The 16,773-nt window shown below is 40.7% G+C and overlaps 1 protein-coding gene across 3 annotated transcripts in view; it reads right to left on the bottom strand.

Annotated features, from left to right (window-relative positions):
- The window catches only part of ZFAND3 (zinc finger AN1-type containing 3), a 387,749-nt gene that overhangs the window by 42,492 nt on the left and 328,484 nt on the right, over positions 1-16,773 (bottom strand). For all 3 annotated transcript variants that reach the window (XM_004379422.2, XM_023734151.1, XM_023734150.1), the window contains one exon: positions 7,918-8,085. In XM_004379422.2, the coding sequence (XP_004379479.1) occupies positions 7,918-8,085 (168 nt within the window). The remainder of the gene's footprint in view (positions 1-7,917; positions 8,086-16,773) is intronic.

The raw sequence follows: 16,773 nt of genomic DNA, 5'->3' as shown, positions 1-16,773 counted from the left end.
GTGTTGACATGTCGTGGAGTTGTTATCGAATGTCATAAAACAATATGTGTACTGACTGTTTAATGAGAAAATATTTATTCTACAAACCTTCACCTAAAGTACAATAAAAAAAAAAATTAACACAGCACTGAGGGACTGATGGACATCAGTGCCTCTTGATGTGAAACTCTGAGAAGGACTCAACATCACTTATGTAGTGTTCTGGCCAGGAATACACAATTTAAATTTACTCATGAAGAAATATCAGACAAACTCCAAATGAGGAGTGTTCTATTAAAAAAAGCTGGGGGTCAAGGGGAGAGGTTGTAGAAGGGCTGTATTCTCCAAAAATATCAGTATCTTAAAAGAAATAGAAAAGCTGTGAAAATGTTCCACTCTAAGAGTCTCAACAGACCTAACAACTAAATGCAATACCTGATAATGGACTGGATCCTGTACTGGAGGAGAAAAAAATGCTTTTATAAAACATATTATTGAATGAACTCACAAAACCGGAATACAGACAACAGATTCAATAAAAGTTTTGTATCAGGATCAGTGTTAAATCTGCTGAAGTTGATAACTGCTTTAGTTATGTAAAATAATACCTCTATTCTAAGGAAATATTCATCAAAGGTTATAGGGGTAAAAGGTCAACTTACTCTCAAATGATTCAGGAAAAAAAAAATTATTTGCAAATAAAAAGTTTAAAACAATACCTGGAAACTTTTTCTAACTTAATTGTTTAGGGTAGGGTCCAGACACCCGATTTTTAAAAAGCTTCCCAAGATTGAGAGTTCAATTTAAAAGTGCCCAATTAAAAGGTGGGCCAAAGAGCCCACCAGACACCTCACCAAAGAAGATATATAAATGGCAAACAAACATTATGAAAAGATGAGTTCAACATCCTATGTCATTAAAGAGTTACAAATTAAAACAAGAATATACCACTACACACCTACTAGAATGGCTAAAATTCAAAACACTGACAACACCAAATGCTGACGAAGATGTGGAGCAAAAGGAACTCTCATCCACTGCTTGTGGGAATGAAAAATGGTACAGTCACTTTGGAAGGCAGTTTGGCAGTTTCTTACAAACAGTCTTACCACCCAAACCAGGAATTAAGATCCTAGGCATTGTACTAAAGAACCTGACATATATAGGACAGCAACAACTCTAACAAAGACCAAAAATCAAGTGTATGATCACATACGGATGGGTATGGGCATATAGGTATATGGGTAAGTACAGGTGTATACATATGTGAGAACAGATAGAAATTTATCTGTAACAACAACAACAAAAAAGAAACCCATTGCTATCAAGTTGATTCTGACTCATAGCGACCCCGCGGGACAGAGTAGAATGTCCTGTAGGGTTTCCAGGGAGTAGCTGGTGGATTCAAACTGCTGACCTTTTGGTTAGCAGCCAAGCTCTTAACCATTGCGCCACTAGGGCTCCAGACGTATCTATGTGTACACGTAAATATAGATATGTGTGTGCAGGCACGGACAGGTTTCCAGGGAGTAGCTGGCGGATTCAAACTGCTGACCTTTTGGTTAGCAGCTGAGCTCTTAACCATTGCGCCACCAGGGCTCCAGACGTATCTATGTGTACACGTAAATATAGATACGTGTGTGCAAGCACGTATATGCATTGAAGACAAAACTACAGATACTCATCAGACATAACCAAACACCTCCTGATATTGGTTTTCTAGGCCTGAAGGCTTAGGACTACAGTCTTGTGGGACAACTGAGTCAACTGGTGTAACACAGTTGACAAAGTCCAAGTTCTGCATTCTAGTGAAGTGTGTATCACCTGGGGTCTTAAAAGCTTGCGAGCAGCCATCTAGGATAAAACCATTGACCTCTACTCATCAGGAGCAAAAGAGTAAGAAGGTAACCAAAATCTCAGAGAAGAAACAAGTCTACAAGGCTGATAGCCTACAAGAGCCACAACCTCATCTACCGTGAGACTAGAAGAACTAGCTGGTGCCCAGCTACTACCACTGGCCGAGGTCACAATAAATGGTTCTGGATAGAATGGGAGGAAAATGTATGACAAAACTCAAATTCTTAAAAAAGACCAGACTAACTGGACCAGTTGAGATCAGAGGACTCCCTGAGACTACTGCCCTGTGACACTCTTTAAACCTTGAACCGAAACTATCCTGAGATCATCCTTCAGCGAAATAGTAAAGTGACACACAAAGGATATTATCCCAAGATTGGTGCTCTACTAAAAAAAACATCTGTATGAGACCTAAAGGTCAACATTTTTTTAAAGTAAAGATGAGAAGGGGGCAGGGAAACTAGAGTGCTGGAAATGGAACAACGAGAACACAACTAAAGAGAATGTTGACACATTGTGAAAAATGGAACTAATGTCACTGAACAATCTGTGTGGAAATTGTCAAATGGGAACCTAACTTGCTGTGTAAACTTTCACCAAAAACACAATAAAATACCATTTTAAAAAAACCCGAGGTATTTACTCAAACAAGTTGAAAACTATGTCCACACAGAAACCTGCACAGGAAGGTTTACAGCAGCTTTATTCATAACTGCCAAAACCTGGAAGGAACCAAGATGTCTTTTAATAGGTGAACGGATAACCAAACTATGGTACATTCATACAATGGAATACTACTCAGTGATAAAAAGAAGTAAATTATCAAGCCACAAAAATATACGGAGGAACCTTAGTAATACTGCCAAGTGAAAGAAGCCAGTCTGAAAAGGCCACATTTTTTTTTTTTTTAAATTGTACTTCAGGTGAAGGCTTACAGAACAAATAGTTTCTCATGAAACAGTAGTACACATATTGTTTTATGACATTGGTTAACAACCCCACAACATGTCAACCCTCTAACTTCTCAACCTTTTTTTTTTTTTGGTGAAAATACACATAGCCAAAGATACACCATTTCAAAACTTTCTACATGCACAGTTCAGTGACAGCGACTACGCTCTTCCAACTGTGCTGCTATTCTCACTTTAGATGAAGGCTTACAGAACAAAACAGTTTCTCATTTAACAGTACACATGTTGCCCTATGACAATGGTTAACAACCTCACAACACATCAACACTATCCTTACTCAACCTTGGGTTCCCTATCACCAGCCTCCTTGTCCCCTACTGTGAAAAGGCCACATCTTTTAAGATTCCAACTATATGACATTCTGGAAAAGGCAAAACTATAGAGACAGTAAAAAGATCTGTGGTTGCCAGGGGGAAGAGGGTGGGGGGAGTGGGGGAAGGATAAATCGGTGAAGCACAGGAGATTTTTAGGACAGTGAAACTATTTTGTACGATACTACAATGGTGGAAACAAGACATTATGCATTTGTCAAAAGCCATTTAAAAAAAAAACCAAACTCATTGCCAACGAGTCAATTCCAACTCATAGCGACCCTATAGGACAGAGCAGAAATGCCCCACAGGGTTTTCCAAGGAGCAGCTGGTGGATTAAGACTGTCAGCCTTTTGCGTAGCAGCTGAGCTCTTTAACCACTGTGCCCCTAGGGCTCCACTGGTTCATGAATTACAACAAATGAGCCACACCAATGCAAGACGTTAATACAGTGAAACCTGTGAGAGCCAGAACAACGGGACTGGCCTGTTTTTCCAGGTCTCACATGTTTTCCACCTTTGACAGGGTGCAGTCTTAACATTTTTCTATCACTCTCTATTAGTGGAAAATATCTGTGTTTTCCTTCTCTGACAGGTTTCCGTCATACACAGGTTCCAGCTTTTGCAGGTTTTACTGTAATAGGAAACTGTGAGGTGTGGGAGATGGGGAGGTACATGAAAGCTGTCTGTATCTTCTGCTCAACTTTTCTGTTGAGGATCTATTCTGACTTTATTGTTTAAGGTAGGACCCAGACATATTACTTGTAAAAAGTTTTCCAGGATTTAGAACAGTAGTTCTCAAAATATGGAGTGTGGTTCTCAGACAAAAACAGCATCGGCATAACCTGGAAGCTTGTTAGAAATGCACATTCTCCAGCCCACTACATACTATGGAGTCAGAACCTCTGGCGGTGGGGTCCAGCAATCTGTTTTAAGAAGCCATCCAGGTTATTCTGATGTCTACTCAAGTTTGAGAACCACTGACCAAGACTATGAGCTTCCAGAAAAGTTTTCCGCTATTTTCTCCATGAAATCTAGCAAAATGCTTTGTAAATAGTCATATCTCAATAAATGCTTGCTGAATTTGATCTGTCAGTGAATACAGGCAGAAATGACCACTGAGGCACTTGGAAATGATAAACTACTCCAAAGACATCAGTTAAAGCACCATTCTGAGTTTTCAAACAGAAAAGAAATTCTATTTTGAAAGCAATGAAAAAGTCAGATTACTCAGGTTAGTAAAACCACCGTTGTCCTAAAAGACAGCACATATCTGCTTACAGTTTGTTAAGGCACTGTCAATCGAAAATACGCTGTAACTTATGCAAACTCTCAGACTGGTGTTAAAAATAAATTCTGTGGTCCTGGGAAGCAACGCACAGTGATTAAAAAGCCCTGCTGTGTGCATCATGAAGATTCTGCTTAGAGAATACAGCATTCATGTGGTTGTAATGTGGGCCAGGTTTGATGAGGGTGGCCAGATTTTTAAAAAACATCCTCTAGGTGTCATTTGGGGAGACAAAGCTCCTGCAATGAGAATGAGCTGATGACCGATTTGCCTACTGAGTAGAAAATGAAACAAATAAATCCATTTTTATGCAACTGTTTTCTACCTTGAGAAGTTAAACTGCTGAAGATACTCTTGGATTCAGGGTATCATCCCAGTCTCACCACATACCTTTTCTAATTGGCACCCTGAAAGATTTCACAGGAAACGGGTGTTACTTTGGTATGGTTGATTTAAAGGTTATCTAGTCACAGTGAGGCACAGAATTCATCTTCAAAATTCAACTCCTTATGAAGTGTCTTGGCAATTAACAATTCCTATCACCTCCAGCCGTTCCCTATGTGAGAAGGCTCAGAACTCGCTTTACAAATTGCTCTTCTGAAGATCAAAGGGAAGCTGAATGTGTCTGTGTGTGCTCTCGATGAGACTGTAATTTAATGGAATTTTTAGAGAAGGCTCCACTGGCAGTGCTTGGATGACAGCCCTGGGGCGGAGGATTCAGGGAAGCTTGGCCACTCTTCCCTCTGGAGCATCTTCCCTGCCTTTAATTGGCGCCTCATTAGAAATTAATGAAAATGACATCCTCTGTTCTTCCTGCTCTAGGCATCGAATGCTACAAAAAGGCCCATCACAATTCATAACACATTCAATTTATATAGCAATGGCTCTTAAGCATTATTTATGAGATGTGAATTTCTTGTCAGCAACTAATAACCTGTACAGAGTGGAAGGGGAATGGAAGAAAAGACTGTGAAAAGAAAAAAAAAACAAAATATATATATATGTTTTTTTTTTCCTACAGTAGAGAAGTGCTCTGAGTTCAAACTACCTTTCTGAGCCTTCACTTTCAGTAGTAAATTACTGTGTTTCCCCCCTCTAAAACCTTTTAGGGCAGTTAAATGTCCCTCCAACAGTCCATGCATCCTCAAGGAAACAGGCTACACATCTCTCCCTTTCCTAGAGAGATCCAAGCAGACAGGCAGGAGGAACATAAGAGCTATTTGTCAAAGACAGTCCCAGAGGTGTATGTTCCCACTGCTGTCCTTCATCTTTTAAAGTACAGCAGTTGACTCAGTCATTTCTTCAGGGCACATAAGTGTAATGCTCTTAGTGGGCCAAACTGAACTCCCAGTTGTCTCTACGAAGGCTACATCTGGAGATTAGAGAAAGCTCAGCGTCTTTTTTTTTTTTTTTTAGTCTTCCCCAGGAGAAAAGTCAAATCTCCCTAACAACCAGACCCTCAGAATTAGGCATAAGCCAAAGGACTACATGTTAGATCATTTAAAAAGAATGCATGTCTGTGGTGAACCCAAAGTAATAGCTGTCTAGAAATCTAGCCTCCTACACAAGAGGGTGAAGAGCACAAGAGTTAAGTCGGCTTCACTTAGAGAAATGAAGTCATCTAACATGTATTTCTAGATTCTTTCAGCTGGGCACTAAGACCTAGGAAATTAGGTGGTTTGCATCAAAGCTGAAGGGTAAACTGAGAGACTTGGTTACAACACTGCTGGGTCTTACAGCACTAAATTGTGAATTCTCATTGCTTGCCTGACAAGGAAAAGTGGTATTAGCCACTGCCAGAGGCAAGAGAGCACACTTGATGGACCAATTACTTGATCCACCATGGCAAATCCTGTGTAATACCCAGGATTCAGTTACTCTCAAGATGGAAACAAGAACATAAGACAGAAGCAAATCTCATGATTCTAATTTAGGAACCAAAGGCTTGTGTTAAGAAAGCAACAGGCAAAATGGCCAGGCAGGCTTCACAATGCTGGTAACAGAGTAAACCGCTAAACTCCCCGACAGTTCAAATGAAGACCAAAGCAAGAATGAGCAGACCACAGAAGATCAGACAAATCCTTCAGCCTGGAGGGAGTTGGTTAGCCTCAGACGCCAGTTTCCTTGGCCCAGCACAGTATCCCTGCCCTACACCTCACCAAGAATTCTAACTTACCTTGCAGTGTTCTCCTACTTGATCAAAATATAGCCTAAGAATAAGGTCCTGGACTCACCTGACTCATAATGAACACAACTGACGTCTGAAAACTGTTGAGGGCCTCTGCTCCCACTTCTTACTCTAGCCTCCTTCTTTGCACTTTCTCACAAGCATTTAATAGTATAAAAAAAAGTCAAGCTAAAAAAATAAGACACCTGGACTCCCTATGCTGGTACCTGTTTCTTCAGCTGAACAACTCTAATCTTGTTGAGCACCACACACACAAGAGTGTGTTCATGACAGCAACAGGAGTTCTCGAAACTCCCTCCCTTCCCTCCTCATTTCTAACAGGGCAGCAAAGGTTGTCTCTTAAGAAGACGGAGGACTTTCAGTGACTGCAGCGTTATAACTGCTGAGCAAACTATCTAGTCCTGACTGCTAGTAACAGTACTTGTACGGTATCATGGCTATCCCAAAGGTGAAAGGGTCTTCCAAAACTTACTACTCCTCAGGATGAAGGATACATAGCTCTGAGAGGCTAGAGCCAGGTCTCAAAGTTGAACTGATGACAATCTGATGCCACAGAACAATCTGATAACACTATGCTTTAAATTAGGAAATAGAGACAAGGACAGGAAAACTGTAAGGCAGCCTAACATAACGCAGCTACACAATTTTGCTCCTATGTGACACGATACATGTGGTCAAAGAGAGAGGAAGAATTGGCCTAAGTTTTGTTCTGCTGTGGGTAGGCATAAAGTTTTTAAAAACACATCCCTGTGCAGCAATTCTAAGAGTCTGTATTACATTGGCGGATACAGAAAGAAAGGTTAGAAGTTATTTCTAAGGTGTTAACTGACTGGATGAACTATGGTTCAAAGAAAATAATTTTCTAATCAAACTTTAATTTAAAAGGGATGTGGGGGAGAAATCTTTCATTTATCATAAATAGTAAGAAACTCATTCCAATTTAATTTAATATCTGAATTTTATGGTACATATCCCAGAATTTAGCTGGTTTGGTTAATTTCTACATAAGTCATCAATGGCAAGGAACCAGAGTAATACGTGGTGGGGAGAAGTTGAAAGCACTGACCAGTGACAATATAACTCTAAAGAAACATGTGTAAGAGTAGCTGGGGATGTCTTTACCTCTTTTCTATATGTGAGAGGAAATGAAGGATGTTAAGAAGCAAGAATCCTCCACTCCTGATGTCTCAAGCTCCAGACATACAGCTTCAGTGAGGTGCTCAGGAGGAGAATGAAGGGCTTCAGCCTCTTAGGAATACTTCACAAAATGGTGTCCGAGTGGCAAGGTCACAATCTCTATCATGCCACTAGGGGAGATGCTTACCGCAGCGACACGATCCCAATTCCTGCTGCACCAGCTCCAGTTTGGTTTGGCACTGGAAACACCGACGTCGACTCTTCTGTTTAGATCGACTGGTTTCCTCGGACCGTTCGGGATTCTCCAGTAGTCGTGGCCGTTTCACTGGCGAAGCTTCATTCTCAGAGTGTGAATCTGACCAAAACAACACATTTGGGGACCATGGTTAGTGCCGGGCCTGGCAAGCACAGCTGGTCAGTGTACTGCCAGGCATTCTCCCAACTGGGCTACTGCCCTTTTCGAGGAACTGGACCTGTGTGAGCAAGAGAACAAGTTCTGGCCCCACTGAACAAAGGCTGACTTCTAACAAGCTAGTCCTGAGCTTGGAGAGGAGACTATTCCAGCTGGAGGTGGAACTCTCTCTTTGTCTGTACCCCTTCATTGGGTCCTAGCTGTTTACTGCTTGTATTCGTTATTTACTTCTTGGGGATTTGCTTGTCTTCAAGTAGACTGTAATTTCTTAGAGAAGGGACTATGTCTAATGTTTCTTTATATCACCATGCTTAGCACAATTACGCACCCAAAGCCAGTACTTGATAGATGATCTCTAGCAGAAATACTCATATTTTTACTCCTAAACACAACTAAACACATAGAAACTAAGTCCTAAAATTAAAAATTATCCCAACTTCACTGAGAAGTGAAGGACTATCTGCTTGTTCACAAGGAAGCTGCCCCACGGCCTCCACTGTGGGGTGGAACAGACGCAGCACTGAGCACCACAAACCTAGGGCTGATGCCAAGTTGGCAGGTGGAAGGAGATGTAGTATGTGACAACTGTTGATTTTTGTAACCTTAAGAAATATATATCTAAAATGCAAAAAATTTCATGTCACAGGCAGGCTCTAAATAGCTCTTACCTTCAAAACAAAGGCAGCACTTGGGGGCTGTATTTCTGGAAGAGCCACCACTACATACTGAGGATATACCTCTTGCCAAGGTTCCAAAAGTGGTTTGTACTAAACCACCTCTAGAAGGGAATCTCTAAACAGTCTTCAAAATGCACCTAGAAACCACCACTTCTCACCACCTCAACTACCACCACTCTTGTCCAAGCCATCACCATCTTATCCACCTAGTACAATAGTCTCTTAACTGGTATCCCTGCTTACGCCCTTGCCCCTAGAGTCTCTTCTCCACACAGCAGCACAAGTAATCCCGTTAAGAATCAAGTTAGAACCAAGTCACTTCCGTGATCAAAACCCTCCAACAGCTCCCCACCTCGAGTAAAAGTCTAAATATTTACTATGAACCTCAAAAGGCCCCGTATGATTTGCCCCTCCCCCTTTCCCCACTAATCTGTCTTACCTCTTTCTCTTGCAATTTCCTCCCTATGCTCTACCCACACTAGCCTCCTTACTGCCTCCCACCTTGGGGCCTTTGCACCTTCTGTTCCCTCTGTCTAGAAGACTCTTCACTCACATCTACATGGGATCTCACCTCTTTTAAGTCTTTGCTCTAAAGTCACATTTTCAATGAAGCCTTCTTCCCTGATGACCCTGTCTAGGCATGTGGTTTCTATTCTTCCATAGTACTTATCTTTTAACAGGTCCCCCAGGAGAACGGAAGCTCCAGGCAGACAGAAGTTTTGCCTGTTTTGTTCACTGGTGTGTCCTCCATGCCTACAACTCAATAAGTATTTCTTGAATGAATATATCTTCTCTTAAGCAATCCTGATTCTCTTTTTAAAGTGGCTCTTGTAAGAAGCAGCAACCAGCTGGATGTACTTTAGTGAAGACTGTGTATTCCTTTCCCCAGTCTCCCTTTGTGTGAGAAAGATGCTGCACTTCACCAAGAGCCCCCACTGGCCCCGACACCGGGGATGGAAAGGTTTTTTTACAGTTCCCCAACTCAACGGCATTGTGCACTGACACACAGAGGGCATGCAGCATTCTTAGCAATTGCAAACTTCATTTTTCATCTCATTTAATTCTTCCAGTCCTACATGACATTTTCCCCCGAATACAAACCAACTAAACAAGGCCTTTGATGAAAACAATTGAAAGCAAGTTCAGCCTATTTCCCAGCTCTGCTGAGGGAAGCTGTTCAGATTCAGTTTGTGTGGCGACTAAAGCAGTCACAGACATGCCAGGCCCCCTCCCCCTTACTGTACAAGGGCAACAATCTAAATGTAAATGATTACGAAGCAGCCAGCCGAAAAGAACTCACCTTGTATGAACCACACATTGCTCTACAGGGGGTCCTTTTTCAAAAAACAATGGACTATTTGTATTAATAACCTTATTTAGATATACTTTTTTTTTTTTTTTGGTAACAAGAACAGATAATCCTAGAGCAAAAGCTGTAACAAAAAAACAATGCTTGTTCTGAGATAAGGTCCTAAATCTGGAGCATCCTTCTAAAAAACCCCACGCACGCCCAGAGGGTGCCCGTGGGGTGTATGTGTGTGTCCTACACAACAGAGGGAGCTAGGTGAAGCCTTCTTATTATTGATATTGTTAAAATGTGGAGGGCCCTGACATGATGCCAGCACACCTCTAAGGCAAAAAGGACCACTCAGACCCCAAGTCTCTTTCATTTACACCACTAGCTGATAAAACAGTGTGTCTGGAAATGTGGAGTTCGCATTCAAAGCTCTTTTCCACTTGAGTCTGTTCATCAAATCATTAAACATGCTGTTGACCTGCACAGCACCCTCCCGTTTCCAAAGCAAACCTTTACTGCAAGGAGGAGCTAACTATTTTCAAATATGCAAGGGAATAACATATAAAGAAAAAAAAAATTTTTTAATGTATCATTCCTATTATTGGAACATAGCATTCATATTTATAAAACTGTAATCACTGGTTATCACCAAACAACCCATTTGCTGAGACCCCAAAATGTTAGGCCACCAGCCTAGCCTTGACTTCTTTTCCTCTAATTCACTACCTAATCTGATGAAAGAGTATTCCATCACAACACACGGCCTATGCTGAGATCCACAACTTTTAAGCTCTGGAATATGCCTGCTTACCCTTTACTCAGCTGATGGTCTATTAGATGGAAAGAAATTGTGCCCCCTAATACCCCCTACCCCAGAGAGAGATGGAAAAAGAGCTCCCTGGACTGTTTACAATCCTCTACACAATGCCATCGAGGAAGGTGAATGTGTTTTATATAACTTCTTGGTGAAGCAAACTATTCTTTGGCATTTTCTCACAAGTCAACTTAGTGTTTTAATTAGAAGTTCATGAAATAAATAGCGGTCTGCAGGATCATCGTTATGTCTGCATAAGAAATTTACATCTTCTCTGCTAATTACTTAATGAAACCTTGCGCCATCAGGTGAGTTGCCTAAATGAGAGTAACAGATGCCCAGGAAAGGAATTCTAATTATACAATAATGAACTAAATAATTCAACTATTAAATTATAAATTTTATGTCTATTAGAAAAGGTCTATCAGAAAGAAAAGACTCAAACATGGCCAGCATTAAAGGAATCCTCATGCCATACATTTTTTAATAAACTAAACTTTATTTACTTTTTGCTCACAAATCTCATTCCTTTTACCCTGAAGCATTTTCAATTTCCTGAACAATGAAGGGACGTACCCAACAGTCTACCTGCATAATTTGAACTTGGGCAGTAAGGGTTAAGTGTGGAGAGAAAGGTGAACTGAAATAACTTATATGCAGCTTTAACTGTCAGAAGAAATGAGTCCTTGCAAGGAGCATGCTCATTAGCAGCAGGAGGAACTGTAGTGGCAAGCTAGAAATTGTTCCCACCCCAGGAGTTAAGAGTAGCTTCTAATTAAGGTCCTTCATAAAGGGCCAACAAAGCAGTTTTTTTCCGCAGTATGCTTTTTCTTGAGAACATGATCTTGAGTCTGGATATACCCATACAAGAGCGGCCACACTCCCATGCCAGATTCCGTTTTTGGTACTCACCAGACCCCCCTCCTCACAGCCAATATTTAACAGAATGAGAAAGATATCACATCCGATCTTCAAGTCAAAGGAAAGTCTGATGAAGAATAATGATGTGATTAAATGAGGAAAGGAAGTTTTAAGAAAAAGTATTTTACCTATTAGCTCTATAGATTTAACGGTAACCACTGCTTAGTTTATGACAGAGAAACCGGTGCAGTAATTTTAAACATACAATCTTTTGAAGACTAAAATTCTTCTAATTGTACTTTTCTAGCCAATCGCAGAAAGTAGTGGTAGGACTTTCAGTTTAGGAACACAGTTTAACTGGAAAGCTTGACTGGAGACAACAAACAGAGCTACTTCTTTTAAAATTCTGTTTTGTCTCTGACAGAAATTCACTTTTGTTCCTTGCTGTCACTGTTCTTGTCTTTATTACTCATGTTCTCTCTCCAAAATTTCCAGATAAATTGCATCAGGTCTGTCAAAGTTGAATCCCAATCTTAATCTCCCATCAGTGTGCAGCTGGCAGCCTGCACACACCCAGGGCTGCTAACCATGACTGTGGCCTTCTGACATCTCAGGCCAGCTCGTAGCCCTCTGTACAAGCCAACTCTCACAATTTAGAATAGTAGAGTGGGAGAAGCAAAGTGGCAACAAAGAGAAGGAAGCCTTCCTTTATTTCCTTCACCCACATCTTCCCTTACTTCTAAGAAAGATGAATCTGTTTAATCTCAGGCTCCATGACAGCTTTTGAGGTATTCAATCAGTTTTTTTAGAACCTATCACAGTCTCTTGACAGATTGACATTTATGATACTAACAGCCTGTGCAAACATCAGTAAGAGCAATAATTAATGAACCCTCACACATCACTGCTGTGTCCTTTGACCATTTAAAAGGAGCGTAAGTTGTTAAAACCTCTGTCCACAAAAAGCATTACTCTCTCACTGGAAAAACTGATAAGAGACTTGAAGAAACCTGCTTTACAGTCACTTTGTCTCTGTGTTTCTCCCCATGCTCTGCTTTCAGAGTGTATACAGGGATTAGATTCAGCCTCTCCTGGCATTTTACTCTGCGTGCCATGAAAGACTTCAGGACAGAAAACTCATCATTACCCGTTTAAAAATCTATTCTACTGGAATTTTCCTTCTTTCTTATCTTCCTAATGGCCCTAGAACAATTTTGAAATAATATCTGTTAAAAAGCTATTACATGGACAGAGAAAGAAGTTCAAGTCTTTAGAAGAGACTGATTGTTAAAATTTTGTGGAGAATGCTGTCATTTTCAGTTGATACATGATATAGAGATGAATCCAGCTTGAAACACTGGTAATTATATCTAGGATGCCATGTCCTAGATCATAACCATTTTAAAGGTCAGTTGTTCTCAAACTGCCAGGCAGTACTACTCTTAAGCTGTAATCCTCCACCTACCCTCCACTGCTCTGCCCCCAGTTTATTTCCTCTGGCTATTTATCTGCTATTAGAGATAATCTGAGGGCAGTCTCCTTTTCCATCACAACCTCAAGACTGAAAGCAGACCTCTGATTCTTCCTCCCTGCTGGGAACCTAAGATTGGGAGACCTGGAATGGCTGATCAGGGACAACAACTATGTTGGGAGTGCACCTGAGCTTTCAGGGTCTTGGTCCTCAGTATGCTCAAAGGACATTATTATCATTATGTGCAGTCAAGTCGATTCCTACTCATAGTAACACTATGTGACAGAGGAGAACTAACCCACAGGGTTTCCTAGGTTGTAATCTTTACAGGAGCAAATTGCCGGGTCTTTTCTCCCATGGAGCTGCTGGTGGGTTTGAACCGCCAACCTTTCAGTTAGTAGGTGAGCGCTTAACAACTGTGCCACCAGGGCTCCTTTCAAAGGACATAATCCATCATAAATCTTCGTGGGAGTACTTGTATCACTTTGTCATCTGATTTTGGTCTCCATAACAGCAATGCAGAGGCTGCTTCCTTAGGGACAGTAACTTTTAAGGTTGAAAAACAATTTAAAGAGCAGCAAAACACAATGGAAGTCATGAGTCATGCTAATTCGAACCATTCAGGAAATGAGTACCCATATACCCCCATAAAGTCATGTTTAAAGACCAGGATCAGATTTCTTACTCCTTCACAGCCTATCTTCCCTTCTGCTGGGCATGAAGCCAGAGGCAGATTTTGGTGGCACACCTTGACACCAGAAACAAATGATTATAAATTCATCAAAGAATCGAGCAAGAGAAGCTTATGGACTGTGGAGAGAAGAGCCCTCCATTAAATAAAGCAATCTCAAATAAAAGTAATGGCATCAGAGCCCAACAGAGCTAAATGAAAGGGTTTTCCCTTCAAATTTTCTTTCTTTCTAATCTGTTGCTGTTAGCTGCCTTCCAGTCGGCCCCTACACCTGGTGACCTCACGTGTTACAGATTAGAACTGCTTGATAGGGTTTTCCTGGCTGTAATATTTATGGAAGCAGATCGCCAGGCCTTTTCTTCCATTTAGTAAACCTTTTATTTCTATTTTTTGCCTTACTGCACTGGCTAAGCCTTCTAGTATGATGCTGAATAAGGGTGTTGAGAAAGGACATCCTCACCTTGCTCCCCCATCTTAGGGACTGAAAGATTCAGTCTTCTTCCAAATTTTTATTTTGAAAAATTTCATACATGTAGAAAAGTTTAAAAAATAGTATAGTAAATACCTGTATACACTCCACTTATATTCAACAACTGTTAACATTTTGCCACACTGCTTTATATACATATATTTATTGCTTTATATATATATATATATATATATTTTGGGGGGGGGTTGATATTTATATTCCTCTGCCCTGCCACCATCTGACAATAAGTTATAAACATAAAAATACTTCATCCCAGAACAAACACATACCTCCTAATAATAAGGACATTTCCTTACATGACTCCTACATGATTCCCTAATATCACATCTAAGAAAATTAATAATTCCCCCAGTGTCATTTAATATTCAGTCCATACTCAAATTATTCCCATTGTCCCCAAGGGGATTTCCAATTAAGTTTCATGCATTATATTTGGCTCTTATGTCTCTTTAAGTCTCTCTGAATTTAGAATAGTATATTCCGCAAACTGTTTGCTCATTCACTTATTCATTAATTCAAATGACATGAACTTCTTGAACCGTCCTGGTTAGTTGTCCTGTGGCATGTACATCATGAAATTTATTGTTTTCTTATGGCATCATTTAACTTGTAAGGAAGAAGATTTTTAATTGTACTTTTCCTCTGTTACATACTCAGGACCAGAAATGTAAAACTTCTAGCAGGCTCCTGACAAAAAAAATGGTTGGAGAGTTGGAGCAAGTAAGCGCAGGTGAAGAAGGGCAAGTACTGTGTAAACCAGCTCAGTTCCTACTGTACTTTGGTAGTAGGGGAGAAACGTTCTTCCTCCAATGGCCTGCACTGCCCCTCTATCAGATACTGGGCACTGGGATATGGTTCATCAGTGCCTTGGCAAGGAGTGGATGCTTAGGCAAACATTAGATGCTGAACTAACTACCAGTGCCTTAGTCCATGATTTCTTATAGTCTGACGGCATTTCCTGTGACTTAAAGTTGGTCCCAGAAGGGCACACAAGTCATTCCTCCAATTATTTCCTTTACAATGACCTCCTGGCCTTTATCTGATTGTCATTCCCTTCCTGACTCTTTCTTGTTGGTAGTTGCCATCTAGTCAATTCCAGCGCCATGACGGACTCTACACTGCTGTTAATGGTTGCTATAAGGCATATCTTCGTTGTCGAATCACTAAACTCTCTAAAAAGTCCTCCTTATTTTAAACCTAAAGAAAATTTGCACCATATTAAAAAACATAAAGCAAAAGCCCAGGAAGTTTCCCTTGCAAAAATAATCACAGTCTCAGTAAGTAAAGTAATATTCCCAGTTTATTTGATGTTTAATTTATACAAGCCCACAGATTAATGACCTCTCAGTCCGAAGCTATGACAAGTTACTATTTCAATAAGTATTTCTCAAGTGCCTACTGTGTGCCAGCCACTGAGCTTTGAACTGGCAAATGAGAACCGAGTGTGGTAGTGAGCTCTTCCCTCAAGGAGGCCACAATTCAGAAGGAAAGACATACACAGAAGAAAACCTACAGCAGAGTTAAGTGGTACATTAATGATACGCAGAGTGTTACGGCACAGTGCTTAAGAGCTCAGCTGCTAACCAAAAGGTCAGCAGTTCGAATCCACCAGTCGCTCCTTGGAAACTCTATGGGGCAGTTCTACTCTGTGCCATAGGGTCACTATGAGTCAGAATCGACTCAATAACAATGAGTAAGAACAAAAAAGTGAGAAGTGATGAATTGTGTGTGTATGGGGAAGGGGGTATTAAGAAGCAGAAGAGGGAAAGCTCAGAAAAGCCTTCATGAAAGGCATCTCCTAAACTGAAGAACTATACACAATGTAGACACAGATGATTTTAAGCTTACATTTGCATCTCCACATTCTTTCCTGTTAGGCCTGCTTTTCAGAATATCTTTTATATATAAGTCGCTGTTCGCCTACTTTCTTTTCTGGGGACCAAAGGCACGTGGGGAATACCAGTTTGATGGGTTTTAGGGAAATAAAGCTGTTTATCCTTCCCCTCTCTCTGACCTCAACTGGTTCAATTTTCTTTTCCCCTGGGGGTTCATGAACATCTCACTAAGATATCAATGGTCAGCACGTGGTTTTCATTCCATCATGTTCATTAATCTTAATACTGGTCCATTTGTTCTCTCGAACACGTACATGGCTTTCATTGTCAATTTTTCTCTATATTATAAAAAGCAATCAGGTCAGTCAGGATTCTATCAGGGACCTTCTGAGCCCATTTTTTATTGCCTGTTTCTGTTGTTTTAAGCTATCCAGTCCTAGGAAACTAATACAGATTCTGGCACCAGGAAATGGGATGCTGCTGCTGTAACAAATA

Source organism: Trichechus manatus, unplaced genomic scaffold, assembly GCF_000243295.1.
Source record: "Trichechus manatus latirostris isolate Lorelei unplaced genomic scaffold, TriManLat1.0 scaffold00065, whole genome shotgun sequence".
NCBI lineage: Eukaryota > Metazoa > Chordata > Mammalia > Sirenia > Trichechidae > Trichechus > Trichechus manatus.
This window is presented reverse-complemented; position numbering and strand designations above follow the sequence as displayed.